The following is a 22,802-nucleotide window of genomic DNA, read 5'->3' as shown; positions in this document are numbered from 1 at the left end:
ACATAAACTGTGGGCTTTTTTTTTTTTTTAAGTGAAAGCAAATTCTGAAGGGGACATAGAAACTTGAAAGGAGAGAGTGACAGTTTTACATTTTTACCCTGAAAACAGACTGCAGTCAGCAGTTAAAGCTCCAAATTTAAAAGATAAAAATAAAACAACAACAACAAAAAAAGTGTGTAGCACACAGGCCTGAGGACTGAGCTTGATCTCTCCTCACTCACATAAAAGCCAGGCTTGGTGGTGTGCACTTGTTAGCTCAGCCCTGAGGAGGCAGCTCCTGGGCTCACAGACATCACCTGAAATGGAACCTGAGGTTATCCTCTGGCGCACACATGCACATACATACATCACACACACACACACACACACACACACACACACACACACAACTCTTTTTCTTTTTAGTTCTGGAGTACATATCAAAAAGACAGGTTTCAGATCACCAATAGCTGCTAGATAGTTACCAGAGAGCTGAAAGATAGTTAATAGATAACTAAGAGATAGCTAGTAATTACTCCAAAGACACCACCAAAAGAAGAGCCTATTACAATTACATTCTGCATGCAGCCCTGTCCAAGAGCCTAATGAACTCAAGAACTGTGCGTACATTAGGCAGCCTTGAGGAAGACAAAGAGAAAACTCAGAACAGAGTTGGCATGTGAGCTGATGTTCTAGAAACAACAAACCACTCTCTAGCCAAGCCCATGACCTGGTTTATTTAAAAACAACAAAAACCAAACAAACAAACAAAACCACTGTTCACTGAAACACGACAAAATCCAGAGTTGCCACAATGTCCAATGTAGAGTCTTAAATTACTTGACGTATGAAATATATCTAAGGAGAGGTAACTCAACTCCAAGGGACAGTGAACCAAATGAGGCATGGAGAGAGGACAGAATATTCCTATTGTATTGTGGCAGCCATCTGAGATGTAGGGAGAGCGATTGCAGTCCACTGCAAGTAACAGAAAGCTTATCTTGAAATGACTCAAGCAGAAAGAAAATTAATTACCTAACACAAAATTTGAGAGTTTCCCTCCACCTTTTCTCACTTCTGCTCAGCATGCCAACCTTCCCCTCTGACAACAGTTAGTTGCCACCACTGTATGCATAACATTGGTGCCACACAACGTTCTTAAAACAAATCCTTGACCCCATGCTCCCTCTTTCTCCTTTGTACATCGTCCTCTGACAATAGTGTTGGCGTGCGTGCTTGTGTGTGTGTGTGTGTGTGTGTGTGTGTGTGTGTGTATAGGTAGGTGGGTGGGTAGGTAGGTGGGTATAAGCTTTTGAAGGTCCAAGAAAGGAGACACGGTGAAGAAAGAAATTGGGGAAGATCCTGAATCTTTGACAAGCTCGTCAAGTACCTAATTACATCGACCCTGGAAGGAACAACTCACTTCCTGACGCTTGTTAATGTGTTCATCATTAACAGCCAAAGAATCCTTAAATAAATAAAAAATGTTTAAAGTATTTATTTATTTATATGAGTATTCTATTTGCATGTGTGTCAGCATGACAGAAGAGGGCATCAGATGCCATTATAGCTCTTTGTGAACCATCATGTTAGTTGCTGGGTATCGAACACGGGACTTTTAGAAGAGCAGTCAGTTCTCTTAACTGCTGAGCCATCTCTCCAGCCCCATAAATGAAATTTTTTAACCACTAGAATTAGAGAACTAGTAACATCTTGTGTAAATAGAACACAAGCATGAAAAATGTAATGAAAATGACAACTAAATTCCCACCGGGAGTTCAGTGGTCCCTGACTCTAATGCCAACACTCAAGGGCAGGAGGATAGTGAATTCCAAGTACTCTGAGCTACATAGTGAGTCGTTGTCTCAAAAAAGACAAATATGGGGGGTGGGTAGAATAAGCAGGGTAAAAGGAGAAGCAGGAGAGAGTTTTAAAACATGCTAACTCCAAACTCAGATTTCCCCCTACTAACTAGAAGACTTGTTCTTAATTAAATACTCTATAATCTCATGTTGTTTAATGTCATACTTCATTAAAGCCCTGAGCACATCCTGGAGTATGTTCTAGATACTTTTAAATGTTTCTTGGTATTAGACACTTTCATACCTGCATCTCTGCGGTCACATACAGGAACAGCACGAGAGAACAAATTATTTGTGCTCACAGTTTCCAAGCATTTCAGTCCATCATTGCTAACATGGGAAACTGTAGCTTTTATTTTAACTCCCAGATTGTCTGTATTCCCAGTCACCTCTGGATACACATGACCTGGGTATACCACAGGTCTCTCAAACTTAACATGCTAAGTACAAAATTTTGCGTCCTTCCTCTAGCTGAGCCCTGAGGCAGAGGGAATCCTACCTCAGGGCTAATCTCACTCTACCTCAGGGTGGCTGCCTTCTCCTTTGATCACAACTTCTCTAACTGACCCTATCCTGGCCAATTACACAGGAGAAGACAGAAACTGAGGGCAGAACATCTACATAAGGCCACAGGCTTGAATTCACATTCAAATTCAGTTTTTTCCTACTTCAGGGGGGCAGGGGCTCCTCAGGCAAAAGTCACCTGGGCTCTACCCCCTCTCTCCCTGCCAACACACTTCCACCTACACTCTCTCCTCTGCCTTCCTCAAGCCTATCCCTACTCAATTTCTCTAGTTGCCCCTCTCACTTGACTTAAAACTCAGTCTGGGCTAGCAATATGGCTCAGTGGGTAGAGGTGCTTGCTGCCAAGCCTGATGTCCTGAGTTAGATCTCACGTGGTAGAAGGAAAGAACAATCTCCAGAAAGTTCCCTTCCAACTTCCACATGCTTATCATGCGTGTGTGTGCATATGAGTGTGCACACAAACCCCAGTAATAGTAGCAGCAGTAGTAATAATACAAATATGAATATTAATAAAAAAATCACAGTCTCTAACCTTGGGAAGAGCTGAGCTCATCTTTGAACCTAGAAGTCATTTTGTCAGGATTACCTCCTTGCTTCCTCCCTACCCATCAAAATCTCTCCATTTCAGCTTTCCCCAGGATCTTCAACCACTTTCTTTCCTCTAGTGTCTTGTCCCACTTGCTACTCCTCCTGCCCTGCCCACACTTCTCCTCCCTTCCTCTCCCTCTCCCTCTCCCTCTCTCCCCTTCCTCCTCTCTCCCTCCCCCTGACTCCTCTTCATCAAACCTCAGATGCCAACTTAGGCCCCATGTCAGCCTCCCTGAAGCCTTGAGAAGTGAGCTGTGCCCTGTCCTGTGCCCCTGCCCTCCTAGCTATCATGAGTGTACCGTAGACTCCTGGTTTAGGGTCTGCCCACCATCCTGCTTGAGGGCAGAAGCATGCATTGTGTAGATGGGTGAACATGCCAGATAGTCCACCCTGTGCCAGCAGCCCCCTGTAATTATGGGTAGTATAGGGGAAAGATCTCACACTCCCCACATCAGATCCCACACCCTATGCCTCCTCCCACACCCTGGCCAAAAACTGAGTAGGCAAACCTGTGTGTCTAGGAACACAGCTGCCTTGGTTGGTCACTCTGTTCACACACTGACAGCCCCAGTTTATAATGTTTCCATTTATGGAGGGTGTTGATCTACTTTATGTTAGTACAAAGGCAATAGAGTATTCGCTAAAACCACATTTTGAATTCTGAGTTGTGATCCTTGTCCGGAATCTGTAGCTTCATATGATCTGAGGTAACACTCAATCCAGGGTGCTGGTTGCTAAGCTGTGCTGTTCCATGGGTTAATGGTATTGACTTTCAACTTCAAAGTATTTACAATTCACAGTGGGGTTGTTGACATGTAACCTGCTCATAAGTCAAATAAACATCTGTCCTTCCTAGCTTTGAGATCTTGGGCAGGCCACTTAACACCTCTCAACCCCGGCTGCCTTGTAGAATTATTAATGAACCTGCCTCCTATAGTGCTATGGGCTTACAGTGAGATGTGTGAAGCTTCCAGTTCAGCTCAGCTCTGCAGGGAAGTATTAGGTCCCACTAAAGCACCTACTGTGTGCAATCCCTTTCTTTCCAAGTGACTTAAGAACTTGCATAGCACTCAAGATACCCTCCTAGCAGAAAACTTAGACATGAAAATCCCAGCTACCTGTAGTCATAAGAACATCAAGAAACTTGAAAGCAACTTTCTAAATTCCTTACATAAACTAAGACTAAAAACTACTGAAGTTCAAGCTGCCTCAGGAGGGGGGAACTGAAATGGAAATATTGTTCCTCCAGACACTTTCCACTTCCTGTCAAATGTTGCCTGTTTGCCTCACAATGGCTGCTGCAGTCTGCCAGCGCTGTCCTTTCTTGTCCTTCCAGGGCCATCCTATGCCCTTCACTTTGGTGGCTGGCAACTCAGACTCTGATTCAAAAAGACTTGAATTCATTCTGGGCTCTGCAGTTCTGTAAGAAATGCCTCTCTTCTCTGAGCCTGTTCCCTCACATGTGAATGGGGATCATATTACTGTGAACTGTCAAAGGGATAAAATTTGTGAAATGATCAGCTCATTGAAAGGATTTAAACATTAGGAGCTTCGCCATCATTGTCATCATCACCACCACCACCACCATCACTACCATCAACACCATCAACACCATCATCACCATCATCACCATCATCACTATCATCACCATCATCAACACCATCAACATCACACCATCAACACCATCATCACCATCATCAACACCATCAATATCACACCATCACACCATCATCAACACCATCAATATCACACCATCACACCATCATCACCATCATCAACACCATCAACATCACACCGTAAACACCATCATCACCATCAATACTGTCATCAACACTATCATTAGCAGCAGCAGCAGTACCATCAATACCATTGAACAACACCATCATCATCACCATCACCATAATTATTATTGCCAACATGTCATCAACACCACCATCATCACCACTACCATCATCATCACCATCAACACCATCATCTTCCCCATCAACACTGTCATCAACACCATCATCACCATCAATACTCCATCAACACCATCAACATCATCACCATCAACATCATCATCTTCCCCATCAACATTGTCATCAACACCAGCAGCAGCATGACCATAATTATTATCACCACCACTGTTGCCTCCTCAGTTCCAGAGCACTACGTTCCTTTTAAACAATCCTAAAACTCTTTCTGCATTTGGATTGTAACTGTATATAAGCTTGGAAAACCTCTCAAGTCTTTGTGGTTCCATTTTCCTCAGCATGTTCCAAGAACAGTTGCAGCGGCTGCTGCACGGGGCTGTTGTACTGATTAAATGAGTTAATATATGTAAAGTACTTAGATCAGTGCCAGGCACATAGTGAGCACTCAGTAAATGTCAGCTTGAGTCAGCAGCATTAGGAATCTTACTTGAAGATGTCCAGGAAATGGAAAATTCCTTTGACTCATCTGTCCAATAAATTGAAGCCCTTCTAGGGACTGAAGAATCTCTCTCTCTCTCTCTCTCTCTCTCTCTCTCTCTCTCTCTCTCTCTCTCTCTCTCTCACTCTCTCTCTCCCCGTCCCTTCCTCCCTCTCCCCCTCCCTCCTCCCCTCCCTCCCTCCTCCCTCCCTCCTTCCTCGCTCCTTCTTTTCCTCCTTCTCTCTCTCCCTCTCTCCCTCCTCTCTTCCTCCCTCCACTCTCTTTTCATCAACCCTTCCCTAACCCTGATTTAATTTTTTTCTTGGACTTGACTTTTTGTCCCATCTGCAGCATTCTGGCCCCCTATGGCCCTTGGGCCCCAAATCAGAGAAAGCCAGAAGGGAAGGAGAATGAGGCCAGCTGTCATTTGGGCTGCCACCTACCCAGGGACAGCAGATAATATAAACACACCCTAAATTCGAGCTCCAGCTGGAGGCAATCCTCTGCAGAATCCCACCACAGGGATCTGACCCACCTTGATGCTGGCACACTGCGGGCACCACCTCTCCCCACTGCTCTGTGCACCCCTACACACCTCCCCTCCCTCCGTGAAGGTTCTGCTTATAAAACACTTCTTTCCAAGCCCACATTACCCCCTCCTCCCAATAAGCAGTTTCTTCTCTCTGCCGTCTCTGGACACCTCTTGTCACAGAATCTGACACTTAGCCCCAGCAGCAGGTCAGGCCAGGCAGTTCTACCCAAACCACTCATTCCATTTGTAAAGATGTGATACACTATACTTAACATTCCATTTGGAAAAAAATAACTTTGTGATATGTTAATGCTCAAGGAAGATGACCAAAATAATCTTGGGGTAGTGTGTTAGAGTGAGAGGGAAATTCTAATTATGAAGAACTCAAAACAATGTGTTTATATCCCTAAAAATAAATTAAGCCTCCACAGTCCATGGGCCAACGTCATGAGCCTCCAAGGCTTCTTCTTGCTGCTCTTCAGAGTGACTTTCAAACCATGCTGTCTACCCACGGTAGAAACACCATTTACGTCTGACCCAGTTCACCCGAGCCTGCATAGGAACACATGAAATAAAAGATTCATGAAGCCATACTTACCCTTCCCGAGGCTGATACATTCTGAAATTTTCTATTCTGATTTTTCATAGTGTACCTGACTTACTCAATTGATTCCGTGGCCCTCCAGTGAGTGATAAACCACAGCAGTGAAAATCAAACATAGAAGAGGGGCTGGGGAGACAGCTCTGCTAGTAAAGTGCTTGTTATGCGAGCGTGGGAGCCTGAGCTCAAGCCTCTGAGCCAGGTCATGTAAGAAAAGATGGGTGTGGTGGTGTGTTCTCATAACCCCACGGCTAGGGAGGCACTGGGAAGGACCCAGGGCTCACCGGGCCAGCCTAATCAGTGAGTCCCGGGATAAAGAGACCCTGTCTCAAAAAAGAAACCAGGGGTTAGGGATTTAGCTCAGCGGTAGAGCGCTTGCCTAAGAAGCGCAAGGCCCTGGGTTCGGTCCCCAGCTCCGAAAAAAAGAACCAAAAAAAAAAAAAAAAGAAACCAAAGTTGAAAATGCCTGAGGAGGTTGGTGTCTGTCCTCCACACACAGTCTTTGAGGATGTGTTTGTTCGTCCATTTGCTTTTGTTCATTTTAAGGCAGAATCTCACTACACAGCCAAAGCTGGCTCCAACTTTGGATCTCATCTCAGCTTCTCAAGGTCTGAGGTTATACACGTGTGCCCCCACAAACTGTAGATCTCTCTATGTCTCTGTGAGTGCGTGTGTATGTGCATGTGTGTATGCGTATGTGTGAGTGTGCGAGCACTTGTGCATGAATGTGCATGTGTGTGTGCATGTGGGTGAGTATACTTGTAACTGTGTATGTGTGTGTGTGTGTGAAGTGCACATGAGTGTGCATGTGTATGTGTGTGCACGTGTATGTATGTTGTTTTCCTGGAGATCAAATGCAGGATCTTGTGTCCTCTCAGCAAATAATCTACCACTCAGCTGCTTTCCAAGTTGCCCCTGCCCGACACACACACTCTTTCTTAGTTCTAACAAAACAGCCCAGCTTCAGTCATGGGAGCAACTTTGTCTCCTATTATGACGACTGCACCACCTCCCTTTCCTACTTCCCCAGTGCCTTATGGGTGTCGAGTTATTCATCCGGTAAACCTCCCTCATGCAGTCGTCATCATTGATACCAGCCAGGGGATGTGGGAGGAGAGCTGAGACTGGTGCCCATTAGGACATCTTCACAGGGACATTTTGAGACCATCTCTGTCTTTTCAGCACCAACATATAACAAGCAGTCAGATGTGTGCCCCTGTCTTATCTAATCCAATGGCACCCCAGGAAAGCAGAATCTTCATTTCAGAGACAAAAAAACAAAAGACTGCAAGTAAGTAAAACACCCCAGGCCCTGCATATGATCAGTGAAGAAGCAGAGCTCTGAACCTATGCCCTTAACCAGGGTGGCACAAGGCCATGTCTGTACCCCTTTATGCTTCTACAGTCTCACATGCCAAGGGTATTGCGAATTCCCTTGCATCTCTGTCTCCTCAGGAGCAGAAGCTCCTCGCTCTGACTCTCACACTCTGGATTCAGAGCCAAGTCCTTGGGGGTTAACTGATTATAGAACTCAGTTATAATGGTTCAGGTATTCAATGTCCTAAGCCCTCGACTGTACTCTTTTTTTTTTTTTTTGGTTCTTTTTTTTTTCCGGAGCTGGTGATGGTGACCGAACCCAGGGCCTTGCGCTTCCTAGGCAAGCGCTCTACCACTGAGCTAAATCCCCAACCTCAGCTGTACTCTTAACACCCAGCATCTCACTGGGCTCCATCGGCTCCCTGGAAGGGCCATCCTTCCCAGGTCTGAGAAGTACACATTACACTGTGGCCAGCTGTAGGCTCAAGTTCATTTCAGGAAACCGACACTGAACTGGAACATGCTTTAGAGACACATTAAAATTGGTGTGCTAGATTCCAAAGACGTCCCAAATTGTTCACAGCTTCCCCCATCAAAAGCAAGATCTCTTCTCTCTTCTAGTTTTTCCTTTATTTCTAGAGCGAGCTTATACTTTGCTTCTGCTAAGAGAAGAAGCCCCTCCACCACCTCTGAGTGTACCCTCAACTCACGTGTGAGGAATGCATCCACCACCTCTTGCCTAAGCTGGGAGTGACCCACTAGATAATGAAGAAGAATACACATCCCAGCAGAGGTTCATGTCTGTGGATAAGACCAGCCAGAACACACAAACTGCCCAGTTGAGCCCAGCCCAACTTAAGGACCCCAGTTAAGGGAAACAGTGTTCAGCAAAAACACTTTATTTTACTCTACCAGTCTTTGTTATGCAATTGTTATGCGAATCATTGATTTGGGAGGCTGGGAGGAAAACTTACATACGAAGAATGATAAATAAAAGTACTCTTGCCTAGCCCAGAGTCAGCCATAGAGTTCAGGATGCCTACAAGCATAAATCTCAGTCTTTAAGGACTAGAAAGATGGCTCAGTCATTTTGAGCAAGTAGACACTCTTACAGAAGGTCCAGCACTACATCAGGTAGCTTTTAACCACCTTTAAAGACCAGCTTTAAGTAACCTGATATCCTTGTCTGTCCTCCATGGACACCTGCATTCGTATGCACATACATATATCCACACAATTAAAGCTCAAATAAATCTTATTTTGAAGAACCAGTTTATGGAGAGAACCGGAAATTCTAACAAGAACCAGATTGGTCTAACTGCTAAAAACAGTAAGAATGCTACCTTATCTCACTCTTTAAAAACAGGCAGATGAAGATGTAAAGTGAATAAATTAATTAATTAATGGGGAGAAAAACAGACAGAACTTGGTTTTCCCATAGAGTTGCACCAGGCAAGGTAAAGGGATACAATGTTTCACATCACAGTTTGGTCAAGTGCAAGAGAAGACAGGATGCATACTCCCAAAGGGAAGATGGAAAACTGTGACTTTGGAGGCTGAAGAAGGGTCGATTGTGTTCACCAAAGCCTGTCTCCTTTTACTCCCGGAGACAGAGCTGGTCACACGGTTCTACCTACCCTTTTCCTGCCCTCCCTACCTGCAGCCTTTGTTGCCCTATGCCTGAGTTCTGATCCACAGATGTGAGCAGAAGTAACAGGTGTCCCTCAAGACCAGAACGGTTGCGAAATGAATGTTTTCTCACATGCTTTCTCCCCCACCCACTGGTCCAAAGAGAGAGAACTCTGGGGCCCCACATGAAGACTGCCTGGTCAGGATCACCTGCATGGGGGTGGGGGTGGTGCCTCAGATGCAAATGAGATGCAAATTTTCTGTTAAACTTCAGAGACTCTGAGGCTCATCTATTACAGTAGCTTTAAGAGATTCCCACTAATACCTTGACTAATAGAGAGTTTTACATTTTTAAGTTCTAAATATAGTTTGTGAACGCCAGTTCTCTGAGCATTAACAGAACTAAATTATTGGGTGGGAAAATTGTCAGAATGCCCTGGCTTCTTTATCATCGTTTGCAGCAGATAGGCAACATTGAAACAAGAAGCAGATGTCACCCTTAAGGAGACAAACAGCACCAGCCTTCAATGGTGATGCCAGAAGGTGCCTGTCTCCTAGAAAGATGTCACTTCCGTGTGCAAAGCTGAAAAGCCCCAGCTAACATTTCTCAGGACCAGCCTCAGAGTCTTAGAAGCCTGAGTCTTTTGGCCAAGTGTCATTGGTATGTGCCTGAAGCAGGAGGATTGCAAGCCTGAGGCCAAACTGACCAAGCATCTTTGGTATGTGCCTGAGGCAGGAGGATTGCAAGTCTGAGGCCAAACTAGGCTTGCAAGACCTCGTCTTCAAGAAGTAAAATAAGCAGGGGTTGGGGATTTAGCTCAATGGTAGAGCGCTTGCCTAGGAAGCGCAAGGCCCTGGGTTCGGTCCCCAGCTCCGAAAAAAAGAACCAAAAAAAAAAAAAAAAGAAGTAAAATAAGCACTTCCTGGGTAAAATGGCCAATCAGCAGCTACCTCCTGTGGTGTGGTGAATGAGAAACATGGGGGGGGGGGTCACAAAGAAGAGTCTCCTCCTGAAGAGAGAAAGACAGATGGGGGAGAGCACTGGAAAGCAATCACACAGAAGAAGAGAAGATTCTGGAAAGCGAAGCTTTAGCCATGCAAAGGCTTAAGAAGCAAGGCCTTGGCTGCCCCTCTCCAGCTGTAGAAGGAGAATCAAAGGCCTTGTAGGAAAGGTAAGGTAGCCCTGGTCAATAGAGGCCAACAGTCTGACCCATGGACCAACCCCCATCCTCATGATCCTCAAACCCAAGCCAGCAGTTTCAATGTGACAGTGACCTCTCTGGTGTAACAGGTCAGCAGCGGAGAGGAGACACATTTTCTACTCCTGGTGTGTGCCTCAAAGGGCAGCCATCAGTTGCCATATTGAAAGGGATCCTCTTGCTTAACATTGAGCTATGAAGGTGGGGGAGTGACTTAAAAACAATCACAAGACAGAGATACTGGATTCCATCCTGCCACTTCCTGAGAATGGGAGACAATCAGGGGAGACAGCCCTGAGGAGAAAAAAAAAAATCAGACTTGCTTCAGGAAATTTGGGCAATGAAGAGCATGATGATGGTGAGTTCAGGGCCATTCTGGGCTGTTCAGGACCAGCCTGGGCTATTCAGTGAGACACACACACACACACACACACACACACACACACACACACACACACACACGGGAGAGGAAGGGAGAGAGACTGTATATACGTACATTCTAATGAGTGGTTCCCACCAATACAAAGGACAGGATGATTTCCAACATAAGAACTAGTCATAAGGGGGTTGGGGATTTAGCTCAGTGGTAGAGCGCTTGGCTAGCAAACGCAAGGCCCTGGGTTCGGTCCCCAGCTCAGAAAAAAAAAAAAAAAGAAAAGAAAAGAAAAAGAAAAAAGAAAAAAAAGAACTAGTCATAAAAGTCATAAACCAAACAAAGTCTTTCAGATTGCAACTTCCAGCTCACACATGCTCTTTGCAAGTATTTTCAGCACCGAAGAGACCAAAAAGGTTCCTTTGAAAGGTAAAAGAACCCACCCTGAGAAAGAGAGATAAAGCCCAGTACTTAGAAGGTGGAGGCAAAAAGACTGGGTGTTCAAACACAGTCCAGGCAACTTAAAGAGCTGGAGGCTGGTCTAGACTACGTGAGACTGGTGCAAACCACCAAAAGAAAAGTGAGAAAGAAAGAAAATGTAAAGAATTGGAAATCTGTTTGATGTTGAAATGCTATCAACACATTTTCAAAAGTGGGCAGATGGGCAATCACGGGTCTCTCAATTCACCTAATTAAAGCATCACTAGGCAGGAAGGGCTTTCTCAGAAACCCGGACAGGCTGCACACCACCCGGCACATCACCTCTCTCGTCCCTGCTGAGCTGCGCTCTCTCAGCTCCATCGTCAGCTGCCAACTGGGACAGGGTCAGCATATCCATTCCCCAATCACCTCTGATAGGGAGGATTCATCTCGCCGCCCCAACAAGACTGTAACCCAAGAGGACAAGGATAGGACCCAACCGAGAACAGCAACACCCACCATGCATGAGCTGCTTTCTGTCCCATGGAGCACTTGACAAGAGCCCTGGAAACCAGATCCTGTTCCCACTTCCTTGTACCCATGAGGAAACAGAAGCCCCAAGAGGCTAAGTCAGGGTCCATTGTAAGACACCAAGGTTTAAACCAAAGCCCCCTCTCTTTGGGTGTGGGTACATGTACATATAATGCATGCAGGAGTGTTCGTCCATATGCATGTAGAAGGCAAAGGAGGATGCCCAGTGCCCTGTTCTATATCAGTCTCCACCTTACTCCTCTGAGACAGTCTCTCACTGAACCTGGAGCTAGGCTGGTTTTGAGCAATTCCCAGAGATCCTCGTCTCTGCCCTGTACAACATCAAGGTTACAAGCATTCAAACTCGGTCCCTCATGCTTGCACAGCAGCTCCCAGCCCTAAACCAAAGCCTTTTACGTCCCCCATACCTGTCACCATTGCCCCACGTCTGTGCTGTCTGGTGATTGGCAGCAGCACAGCGAGGAAGAGTGGGAGGACTCCTTTCAGAGGAAGAATCATTTCTATGGTCCTCTGCGCCAAAGGACGCAATGAAGAGAGGCATTCCTATTGTTAGAACCACAAAAATAACCGAGTAACCACCCCCCAAAATAGAAGAGTCAACAATATGGTGGACATGAAATTCCAAATGTCTCTTTAGGATTTAAAACATAGCAGTGGTCCCTGTGCACTCAGCTGCTATGTCCCTACCGCCCCTCAGTAGCTGTGTCCTCCATCCCAGCTGACCTCTAAAGCCTGGAAATTCAGGATCTGAGTCACAGCTGATTGTTTCAAAAGGCATCTCACGTTGGTCCAAAGCATTTGGCCACTTCACCACACACACACACACACACACACACACACACACACACACACACACACTCCACCTTAAGACAATGACAAGAAGCACTTCCAGGCCAGACTGCCTGTATCAGAGCCAAACATTAGGGCATGACTATGTGACCTTCATCTCCCACCAGCTCCTCCCTCACACACCCTTCTTCCTGTTCCCTGCAGGCACCCTGTTCTCTCTCCTCCATATCTCTACATGTACTCTCTTCTGTCCCCACCCCCTTGTCACTCTAGGAACTCCTACTCTTATGGTAAAACTGTTCTCAAATGTCACCTTATCTCTGCAATCTTCTCTACCTCTCTCCAAGGAATAGCAACGCCACACTAAGGGTTTTTACACCCTTTGTAGAGTACTTTTGATTACATATCTGAACTAACCGGCCATGTGACATACTTCCTTCGCAAGAACTGTGTCTTCTTTCTCTTCAAAACCCCTACTGCAACGGAACCATGTACTATGTGTTCATTCTATGCTCTCTACATTCTGGTTCTTCTATTTCGATGCTAATTCCATGAAGGCGGATACTCTATTTGTTCCTTACTCTGCTTCCAGCGCCTAGAACGGCACCTGATACATGGTAGGCACTCAATGCATACTTATTATATGAATGGATAAATGGAAAGATGGGTATATGAGGGGGATGGATCGAGGAAGGACTAGGCAGACAGCCAGATGGGTATTTTCTTCTTAGTATCATGTTTTACCTGCCCCCAGGAAACAGAGTCATGGAGAGACAGAATCCTTGGTGGCACGTGCCTGTAATCTCACCACTCAGGAGGCAGAAGGCTGGGACGTCTGGATCCCTGAGTGTCCTCCAGCACTTCTGAGAACTTCCAAGAAAATCACTGAAGCGCCCCTTGCCTGGTCATAAGAAGGTGCAGCTAGTACAAAACCAAAGGCAAGGGTAGAACAGGACTGACTCAATGGTGGGTAGCTGTGGAAAACAAATGAATCATCAAAGAAGCAAGGTGCTCTGCAGGAGCAAACGAAAATGCCCTCCCGCTCTCACTGAGAACACCGGATGGAGATTTACTGGGTTGCAGGTCTGTGTAGTCATTAAAGACACGTTAGCACCAACGCAAAACACTCTCTCAACTGAAATCAGAAAGATGGGGAGAGAAAGTCAACATAGCATCTCCCTCAGTGTATGCTTGATTCAGTGCTGTTAACCATGAAGCTACTTCAAAAACATCACTTCCAAAAGAAAGGAACTGTAAGGCAGAGAGGGGACTGACACCGTAGAGCATTTAGGGCCGAGAAAGCAGCCTCAAGTCCCTGAACTGCATTTCGGCTGACAAATCCCCACGATGCCCACCCCTTCTTTGTATTTACGTTACCACCCACCAGCTTCGACTTGCTCTACCACCCCCCGAAATTGTCTGAGTTTTCTGCTTTAGAACAGACACCTCAAACTGTAACCCCTAGACAAAAGGGAAGTCGGCTCGTTATCTGAGTTACTATGAGGATCTGGAGCTCTCTGGCTGTCACGCTGAGACTTCATATTGAGGTCCCTTGTCCAAGGACTCTCTTGAGAGAAACAAACAGAAAGCTGGGGGCTCTCCGCAAGAAATGTCTCTGAGATAGTGCCTCTTACATATCTCTACATACATCGCAATGCATGTATGCTCTGGGTCTCTGACAACTCAGAATGTAGTGTGAGTATTTGGGCTTCTTGATTCTTAGATGGAAGGACCCCCAACTCTACCTGGAAACATTGCATAGGTTAGCATATCATGAAACTCTCTGGTAGATTTCCATCCAGGTAAAATTAAATCTTGGCTTAAAAGAAATCACTTGTGGTAAGTCATACCTCCCCTTCCTACACTACCGCATGAGGAATCTTCACAGTAGCATGTGGAGTGGCTGTCACCTAAAGTCATTCCGTACGCATAGAAGTCAGTCACGGAATATGTTTTTTTTTTTTTGGTTCTTTTTTTTGGAGCTGGGGACCGAACCCAGGGCCTTGTGCTTCCTAGGTAAGCGCTCTACCACTGAGCTAAATCCCCAGCCCCACGGAATATGTTTTTAAAGGATGCATGGATGCATGGATGGATGGGTGGAGTGGATGGATGGATGGACGGATGGATCAATGAGTGAAAGGATACATGCATGTACGCATGTATGAATGGATATGTGGGAAAGCGGGTAAACAGGTGTGCTAAAAGACAAATTTCCTACTGGATTTTTCAAGCAGACATCACACTTCCAAATGTCATACGTAAACACTGTGGATGTTTAGTCTCCATTAAAAAGGCCTAACATTCTTTCTATGGGATATCACACAACTTCAACTAGTGAGATTGGGTGAATGAAGTCGATAATTTTATATTACAAAAAAATGTGGAAAATGGCAAGGGTCCCAGCATTGGAAAGCCTCGACCTAAGAGGGAGAACTTTCTAGCTGACCCTGCTGCCTACCAGGAGCAAACTGATCTGCAGAATCAAAAAAACAGACATGAATTTGAAATGCTACTCAGTGATTTGACTCTCCGAGGCTGGAAAGAAGCGCCACGCATAATCTCAAAATTACGACATACGAATCTATTTTTATATGTGTGTGCACATGTCGGGTGGGGAAGGAAAGAGAAACAGGGAGAGGCAGAGAAAGGAAAGACTCCAGTATCAACATGGATGGAAATCGTTTTCTTTTTAGGATTATTTATTATCTTGAATTGCGTGTATGGGGCGGGGCACATACATGTGAAGAATGCTGGTGCCTAGAGAGACCGGAAGCAGAGGGTCCTCTTGGAGGTGTAACTACAGGTGGTTGTAAGTCACCTGTTGCAGGTGATGGGAACTGAATCTGGGTCCTCTGCAGGGGCAGTGCACTCTCTGAGCCGCCAAGCCACCTCTCCAGCCCTATATAAATTAACTTCAAATGTTCAGCTGCCTCTGACCAGTCACCCTCTCATGGTTTCCCACACTGACTCTGATGCACTATCTACATGTTTCCTCTGGTTCTGGTGGAGCCTGGATGGTCACTAGTATTAGAAATAATGCATTTTCTTATTAGTGTTGAAGAAACTTTGTATCATACCAACCATATTTCCAAAGGTCATATCTTCCGAATTTACTTGGGAAGGTGTTCCACTGGTCAGTAACAAAGTTTCAGGGGGAGGGTAAGAGCAACCCAGGCCATGGTTACCACTTTCAGTGTGCCTTGCTGACTCTCAGTTTACTGAGAAAATTCAGCCCAAACTACTCAGTGTAACAATATAAGTACACAGAGAAAGGTATGGCCAAAATGAAATTACCTTCTAATTAATATTTCCCTATATTCTTTTGTTTTTCAAGATGGGAGATGGAACCCAAAACCTTGTGTGTACTTCCACTGAGCCACACCCCTAACCTCAATTGACATAACTGTTGATTGTTCTTTTCATTGCATGTTCTAATCTGTATATGTTAACAATATTTTACATTAAACTTGTATTCTATAGAGTATCTATTGAGGGAAGACAACAGTTGTAGGTTCAGGTGATACTTAGAGTTTGCTTTCTTTCTTTATTAAATAGTTCAAGCAAGAAGCTAAAAACATGTTTTCGAATTCACCCAGGGAAGGGAAAACAGCTCCTTGTTAGAATCATTGTCTAGTTCTTTACAGTCAGAAAAACATTGGCACGGGGCTTTTTCAGAGAGTCCAAGGCAAGTTCAGATCTTTCTCATGAGGGAAGCCATTCACTCTGAGTCGAGAGACTCTGAAGTACATACCGGCTGATATTACCCAGTCTTCAGCAAAACACAACCATCTGAGCACATGAAGCAGGCACAGTCATTTCACGAGTTCCAGTCAGCTCTGCCCCGCTTTGATACATTTTCCCACCACTGATCAAGTATCGATGGTCTCCTTGCTCTGAGTTGTTTACGCTCACTGTGGATATTTCTCCTTAGCTACCTCTCATTCCACCCCATAGCTCTACAAAGGAGACACTGCTGTCCTCTTTCACCAAGATGGCGGCGAGCAAGGCCACAGTGTGGGGGATGGACTCACCAAGGTCACATGGTGAGCAGATAGAAGATCAGTGATCAGAGTCCACTTCTGTCTGGTTTTAACCACGTGCTTTAAAAATCTAGATCTGGACGTCCTAATGCTTCTCTATTTCTACTGAAATGACTTCCTTTAAGAAAGAAAGAAAGAAAAACAGAAAGAAAGAAAGAAAGAAAGAAAGAAAGAAAGAAAGAAAGAAAGAAAGTAAGTTTCCTCTCTGCCAAACTGCAAAGTCTTTCTTTGGATAAAAGTTGAATTCCTCCCAGTGATTAGTGAGTTGATTACAATTAAAGCACAGCGTGCAGGTTTTAGGTTTATTAAAAGAGTACCTTGGAGAAAGAAAGGTCTGTCCTGTGGTACAATGGGTCCCATTTCTAATCCAAAAATTTATGCAATTTCACAAGAGGGATCCTCTGTCAGCAGAGGCATTATCGAAGAAAGAGGGAGGAGAGGTGGGTAAATCAGTGGCAGCTAACTGAGAGTCGTGTCCTTTGGCTGTACAAAGCAAGAAGTCATTTCCTAAGAAAGCTTCCCTAATCTATAAAAATCTGTAGTTCCCTATGGTTCCCGGATGTTCTGTCCTGTACCTGATTTCCATGACAGCTACTGGAGCATAGGGTGGGGAGCAGTAGCAAGGGTTTCTGGGTCCTGGGATCCTCCCACACCCTCCTGAGAGGTTAGCCAACCTCTGCCTCCTCCACCTTTGAGATGGAAACACCCCTCCCTCAGCTGTTGGCTGGGAATGCGCTACCTGAGCTAAACACTACTGTTCTGCAGGTTCACTTGCAACAAGGCGTGAACATGGCATTGGGTTCTAGCCAATCTATCCAGAATATGTAACAAAGTTTCTCAAGGCAGCATCCCCGAGGGTCACTGAAAGTGATGTGTCTTTTGACTTATTTCATCCCCTTCTTGTCCCTGCTGGCTAAAATGAGGCCTGATGCCTAGGGAATCCAGTGTCTTCTAGAGCTATGAGATAACTATTGCTTCCTGGGTCAGCAGCATAAGAAACTGAAAGACCAGACCTCTGAACTGTTGACTTAAGTAAAAGAATAAACCTGTTTGTTTTCTATTATAATGTTGATCCTATTTTAAGTAAATCCACTTTAAGGAAAAAAATAGCAGGTATCTTTTATAATCATATAAAAAAAAAGCTTGTCTGTGGTTCCAGAATTAGTCCCAAGCAACACTGTGTACCAGTGGTAAACCCTGTCCCCTTCTGGGATGTACCCCATTCTAAGCAGCTCAGTTCAGGACCCATCAATCTGCCCCACCCCCTCTTCCTCCTACCCGCTCCAAGTCAGATGGAGTAGGCCGTCAATGCAGTAACAGAGGGCCAGATGTTCAGAGAGCTAAGGGGTGGAGAAATGATTTTTCAAATACCTATCTCCCCACACTTCCTTTTGTCCCCTGGAACCCAGGGAGTCCAGCACACTAGGCCAATGCTCTGCCCAGCTTCTGGAAGTGTTGCCCCTAAAGTTGATCATACTTCTTGAAAGTTTTCATTCTGATTTTTTTTTCTCATTGTGCCCAAAAAAAAAAAAAAAAAAAAAAAAAACCTAGGCTTTGAATAAAAGGATCTCCTGCTCCATATGTGCCGTCCCCCGCACATTCCAAAGCTGACTTTCCCAGCCATCAATAACAGCAGAGCAGGTGGCACAGGAGAGCCACAGAAGCAGTGTTTAAAAAATCACCCCTGACCTCGGCAAGAGACAAAAACAGAAACCAATTCACGCAAGTGAAAGGCAAGCACCTAGAGATTCCACAGTCCCAGCGTGCCACCATCAGTGGCTTGTTTGAGAGAGTGAGATCAAGTTCTAGAAAAACCATCCAGGCTGTGCCACTGGCAGGGACGTGGCAGTCCTTCCATGTGCTACATAAAACAGAAGCTCCAGGTCTTTGCAGAGGAGACTGAAACTTGTCCTGTCTCACTCCAGAACTCAGTAAGAGCCTTCAGCCTAGGGTAGCCAGGCACATACGCTAGAGGTCAGCATTTTGTGCACATCCCAAAGCCACCTCTGGTTGCTGGGCTCTTTTTAAGTTTGTCGGCAGAATAATGGTGCAAGGTAAAGTTACCCATGGGTACTAAGTCACACCAGGCTTTTCCACACCCATATGCTTTCTTCTCCAGATTTAAGGCCAGTTCATAGGGTGGAGAAGTCATTTGGACCCTGGGGATACCTGTATTACCAGCATCTGGGAGACTAATACAAGAAGACTGAAAAATATGCAGGTCAAGGTCAGTCTGGGCACAAAGTGAATCTGAGAGAGAACAGGGAAGGGGGAGAGAGGAAGGGGAAGAAAAAGGTAGGAGGGGGAGGGGGAGATGAAGGGGAAGGAAAGTTGGGGAGGAGAAGAATACAGAACCACTTCTAACTAAACCCAACCACATCTGGTCTAAAGGGGGAAGGAGGTACAAACCAGTAAATTTAAGGGGCAAAAGGGATCAGAAGTAGAAGGCCAGTGTTGAATAGTGGCAAAGCCACAAATGTATGCCCTGGTAAACGGATGCCCTCAGTTCCAAATGATTGCTCCAGCAGGAAAGTAGGGTCCGTATTCAACAAGTTGAAGCTGTGGTGTGTGTGTGTGTGTGTGTGTGTGTGTGTGTGTGTGTGTGTGTGTGTGTGTGTGTGAAATTTACAAACTATTTTATGGCATTCTAAGGGTTAAACAAGGCTACCTCTTTAGAGAGTCAATTTAAAACCTATCTTTCCCCCTCTCCCATTTTGTGTCAGAACCTCTCTGGCACAAAGCAAGTACTCTCCAGAGCTACATTCCTCAGCCCACAGCCCATCTTGTAGGCATGAACCCTAGAGATAAGAGAGGCCACCGAGTCTCTGATATTTGATTAGGCACCCATGGTTCAAATCATAGCTTTAGAGCCAGAACCAAGAACCCAGGTAAGCAGTCTCTTGGAGCCCTTCCTGCACCTCCTCAGATGTTAAAAAAGGGCAACCTGAGGCAGGATCCCCGAGGCACCCCATCTGGAACCATCCCTTTCAAAGAGGGAGGAGGCCCAGGGGAAACCGCAGTTGCTTTTCCAGGGGGGGTGCACCATCTGCAGAGGAGACAACCACCTGCTGGGATCTCTGCAAAGCAGGGGAAGAGGTAGAACCTCCTCCTGAAGTAAGGAAGAACGATGAGCAAGAAAGGACTGGAGTCAGGAAGAAAGAGGCTCCCTCCACACAAGAGTCCTTGAAGACATTTCATTTCTTAAGCAGAGCTGGTGATCCCAAGAGAATGCTCAGACGGCAGCGAGATGGATGGATGGATGCACTTTTTGACTTTTAGGGCCTTCCAGCTCACTGGCCTTTCCTGGATGGTGCATCATTGGCCCAAACACAAACCCCTTAAAAGGACCCTTTGGTGGTGAAGGATTCCTAGCCTGGGAGGTCACTCTGACAGGCAGGATTACTTCACTCTGCCTAACTCAGCCACGTCTGTGAAGTCTGTTTCACTCTCTCTTCCCACAAGTGACATCCACAGAGCCACAGAGCCTACCTTGACACTGGAATCCCTGTTTCCCGAAGCCCCTGTAAAAGCACAAGGAGGATTATCAGTCGGAGGGGTCCAGTTACCAGCTAATGTCACACAGTCACTTCCTCCCTTCCCACTGTCCCTCTACCCCGGGGGCAACCTCCTAGCTTCAGCGCGGTCTCCAAGGTGCCTTCCACCTTGAATGGGATTGGGTGGGAGGTACACTACGGGAGCTTGACAGTAACCCCCACCCCACAACTCCCCTGCAGTACAGAGGAGACCACGACCACCAGGTGGCGGGATGCGAGGGTGCATTTCCGTCCGGGTGGGGGCGGAAGGCGGGCTGGATATCTGCCCAAGGAGATGCCGGGAGTACCCTCAAGGAAAGAGAAAAGGACCTGTCTAGAGGGAGGATGAGAGGTGATGTCCCCTGAGGGACTAGGGGGGGGGGGGAAGGTCGCCCCATTCCTGGAGGGAAAGGAGGAAGAAAGGTGCCCGGCAGCGACGTGAGGGTGAGGAATGAGGAATAAAAGGGGGGCTCAGGACTCTGGAGGCGCAGTAAGAGATAACCCAGGGCGCTGCTCTAGGGACGCAGAGGGAAGGATGCTCCACGCCCCGGGGAAGTGGAGGACACCCCAGGGAGCTGCCCCGGAAAGGAGGGGTGAGGGTGAGAGTGTCTCGAGCCCGGAAGAAGGCAGAAAGATCGGGAACCCCAGGCGAGAAAGACACCCGCTGAGCTGCCCTGCCGAGGAGGGACAGCCACACTGCGCCCTGAGCCAGGTGTCGAAAAGGCGCCTGCAGCGCTGTCCCTAGGCGCTCGGGCGACAGAGTGCAAGAGGGCAGGAGGCGCCTGGCGACCAGCTGTCTGGGACCGGAGGACCCAGCACCTGAGGGATTGGCCATTTGGGAGCGCAGGGCAAAAAGGTCCAGCGGGATGGGGATAATCACGCGGCTCCTCCCCCGGGGGGCAGAAACAGGGGTCCCCATGCGTGTCGCTGTCCCCTGGGGCCGCAGGCAGGTGGCCCGCGCGGCGCACTCTCACCAAATGAAGTCGGTGCAGTGGCTGCAGAAGGTGGGCTGCTTGAAGAAGCGGGCGGTGAATTTGTGGTTCTTCACCTCGTGCACGTTCTTCTGCCGGAGGGCGCCTTTGCGGGCGAAGCGCACCGTGCTCTCCTCGCCCTCGCTCGGCGGCGGCCCCGCAGCCGGGTCAGCCATCTTGCGCGCGCGGGGACTGGGGGGAGCCCCGAGAGGTGGCGGCCCCGGGGCGGCGGGACCGCGGGGCTGTAAGCCCGGAGAGGCGCGGGACTAGGCGGCCGCTGCTGCCGCCCGGGGACCGCAGGGCCGCGCTGCCCCTTCGCGCCGGCTCTGGCGGCGGCCGCGCGCGCGTTGCTGGGCTGTCACTCGCCCAGCTGCTGCCGCTGGTCCAGCTGTGCTTGGCACCGCTGGCCCCAGCTGCGGGGGAGGGAGGCGGAGCCCCAGGGTAGCCCCTCCTCCTTCATTTGCATGGAACCCAGGCCCCGCCCAGAGCCGCCAGCTGCTTTACATATCGGCACCACCAGCAAACGCACACACAGACTCAGACACACACACATATACACACACACCGCAACCCGCAGGCCCCCCAGCCAAGTGTTCTTAGCCGCAGCGCTGCGGCGCGAGGACCGCAGACTGCGCTGGACAGATCTGAGCCGCGCCCCTGGCACCCTGTCCTAGGCCCTGGGGTGCGTTAAGATGAGCACCTCGGGTGCCCAAGAAAGGATTGAACGCCTAAGTACCCGAAGGGTTCAAGGAGATGAGGGTTGAACAGGCTAGATGCAGCCAGTTTCACCCTGGCCTCTGCAGAGACTGCTACCCAGCACCCTCCATCCATCATCCCATTGGTCATTCTGCATGCGTCTCCTGGAGGGATGGGCTTTCAAAATTGTCACTCATCCGGAAAGGCCTGTGGACACACACACACACACAGAGAGAGAGAGAGAGAGAGAGAGAGAGAGAGAGAGAGAGAGAGAGAGAGAGAGAGAGTCTGCGGAGGTAGGGGAGGAGCACGCATATATAATATATAATATACATATTGTATATTATATATACATATCCACCTCAAAGACTTGTCTCTGCTTGCTCCAACGAACCCTTAGAAGAGAACTCTCTCCACAAAATGACTCAAGTTTCCCCAATGGCAAAATGTGACTGGGCTAAAGATAAAGGGAGACAAATTCATTGACTGTTTCCCAAAATTTCATTCACTTTGCTCCCTTCTGGTCATACTTGTGCAGTCTTTTAAAACAAATGTCTATGTGGTTGTAAGTACCTAGGTTTATGTGGTTAAGATCTCCCCAGATGCTTTCCTCACACCGAGGGCCTTCTTGTATTTGTTGGGAGAGATTTCAAATGTTCAGGGAACATTAATATCCAACGCCACACTCCCCTTGATGCAACCTGAAGGATGGGAAGATAACCAATGATACGACATTGGCTGTTATATAAGGCACTGCACCTAAATTTCCTTCTGCTGTGATGCTGTACACCCTGGGGATGGAAGA

At 47.1% G+C, this 22,802-nt stretch overlaps 1 protein-coding gene across 4 annotated transcripts in view; it reads right to left on the bottom strand.

Moving 5' to 3' along the window:
• Prkcb (protein kinase C, beta) overlaps positions 1-22,116 on the bottom strand; it is a 331,347-nt gene extending 309,231 nt beyond the window's left edge. For 2 of the 4 annotated variants that reach the window (NM_001172305.1, NM_012713.4), the window contains exon 1: positions 21,305-21,607. In NM_001172305.1, coding sequence (NP_001165776.1) covers positions 21,305-21,477 — 173 coding nt within the window. In that variant the 5' untranslated portion in view covers positions 21,478-21,607. Of the gene's footprint in view, positions 1-20,286; positions 20,319-21,304 lie in introns of all 4 variants that reach the window. The other 2 variants (XM_039101234.2, XM_039101232.2) reach the window with 2 other exon arrangements.
• Between the last annotated feature and the right edge of the window lie 686 nt (positions 22,117-22,802).

This window comes from Rattus norvegicus, chromosome 1, assembly GCF_036323735.1.
Source record: "Rattus norvegicus strain BN/NHsdMcwi chromosome 1, GRCr8, whole genome shotgun sequence".
NCBI lineage: Eukaryota > Metazoa > Chordata > Mammalia > Rodentia > Muridae > Rattus > Rattus norvegicus.
Note: the sequence above shows the minus strand (reverse complement) of the source record. Positions and strands in the feature narration are given on the sequence as shown.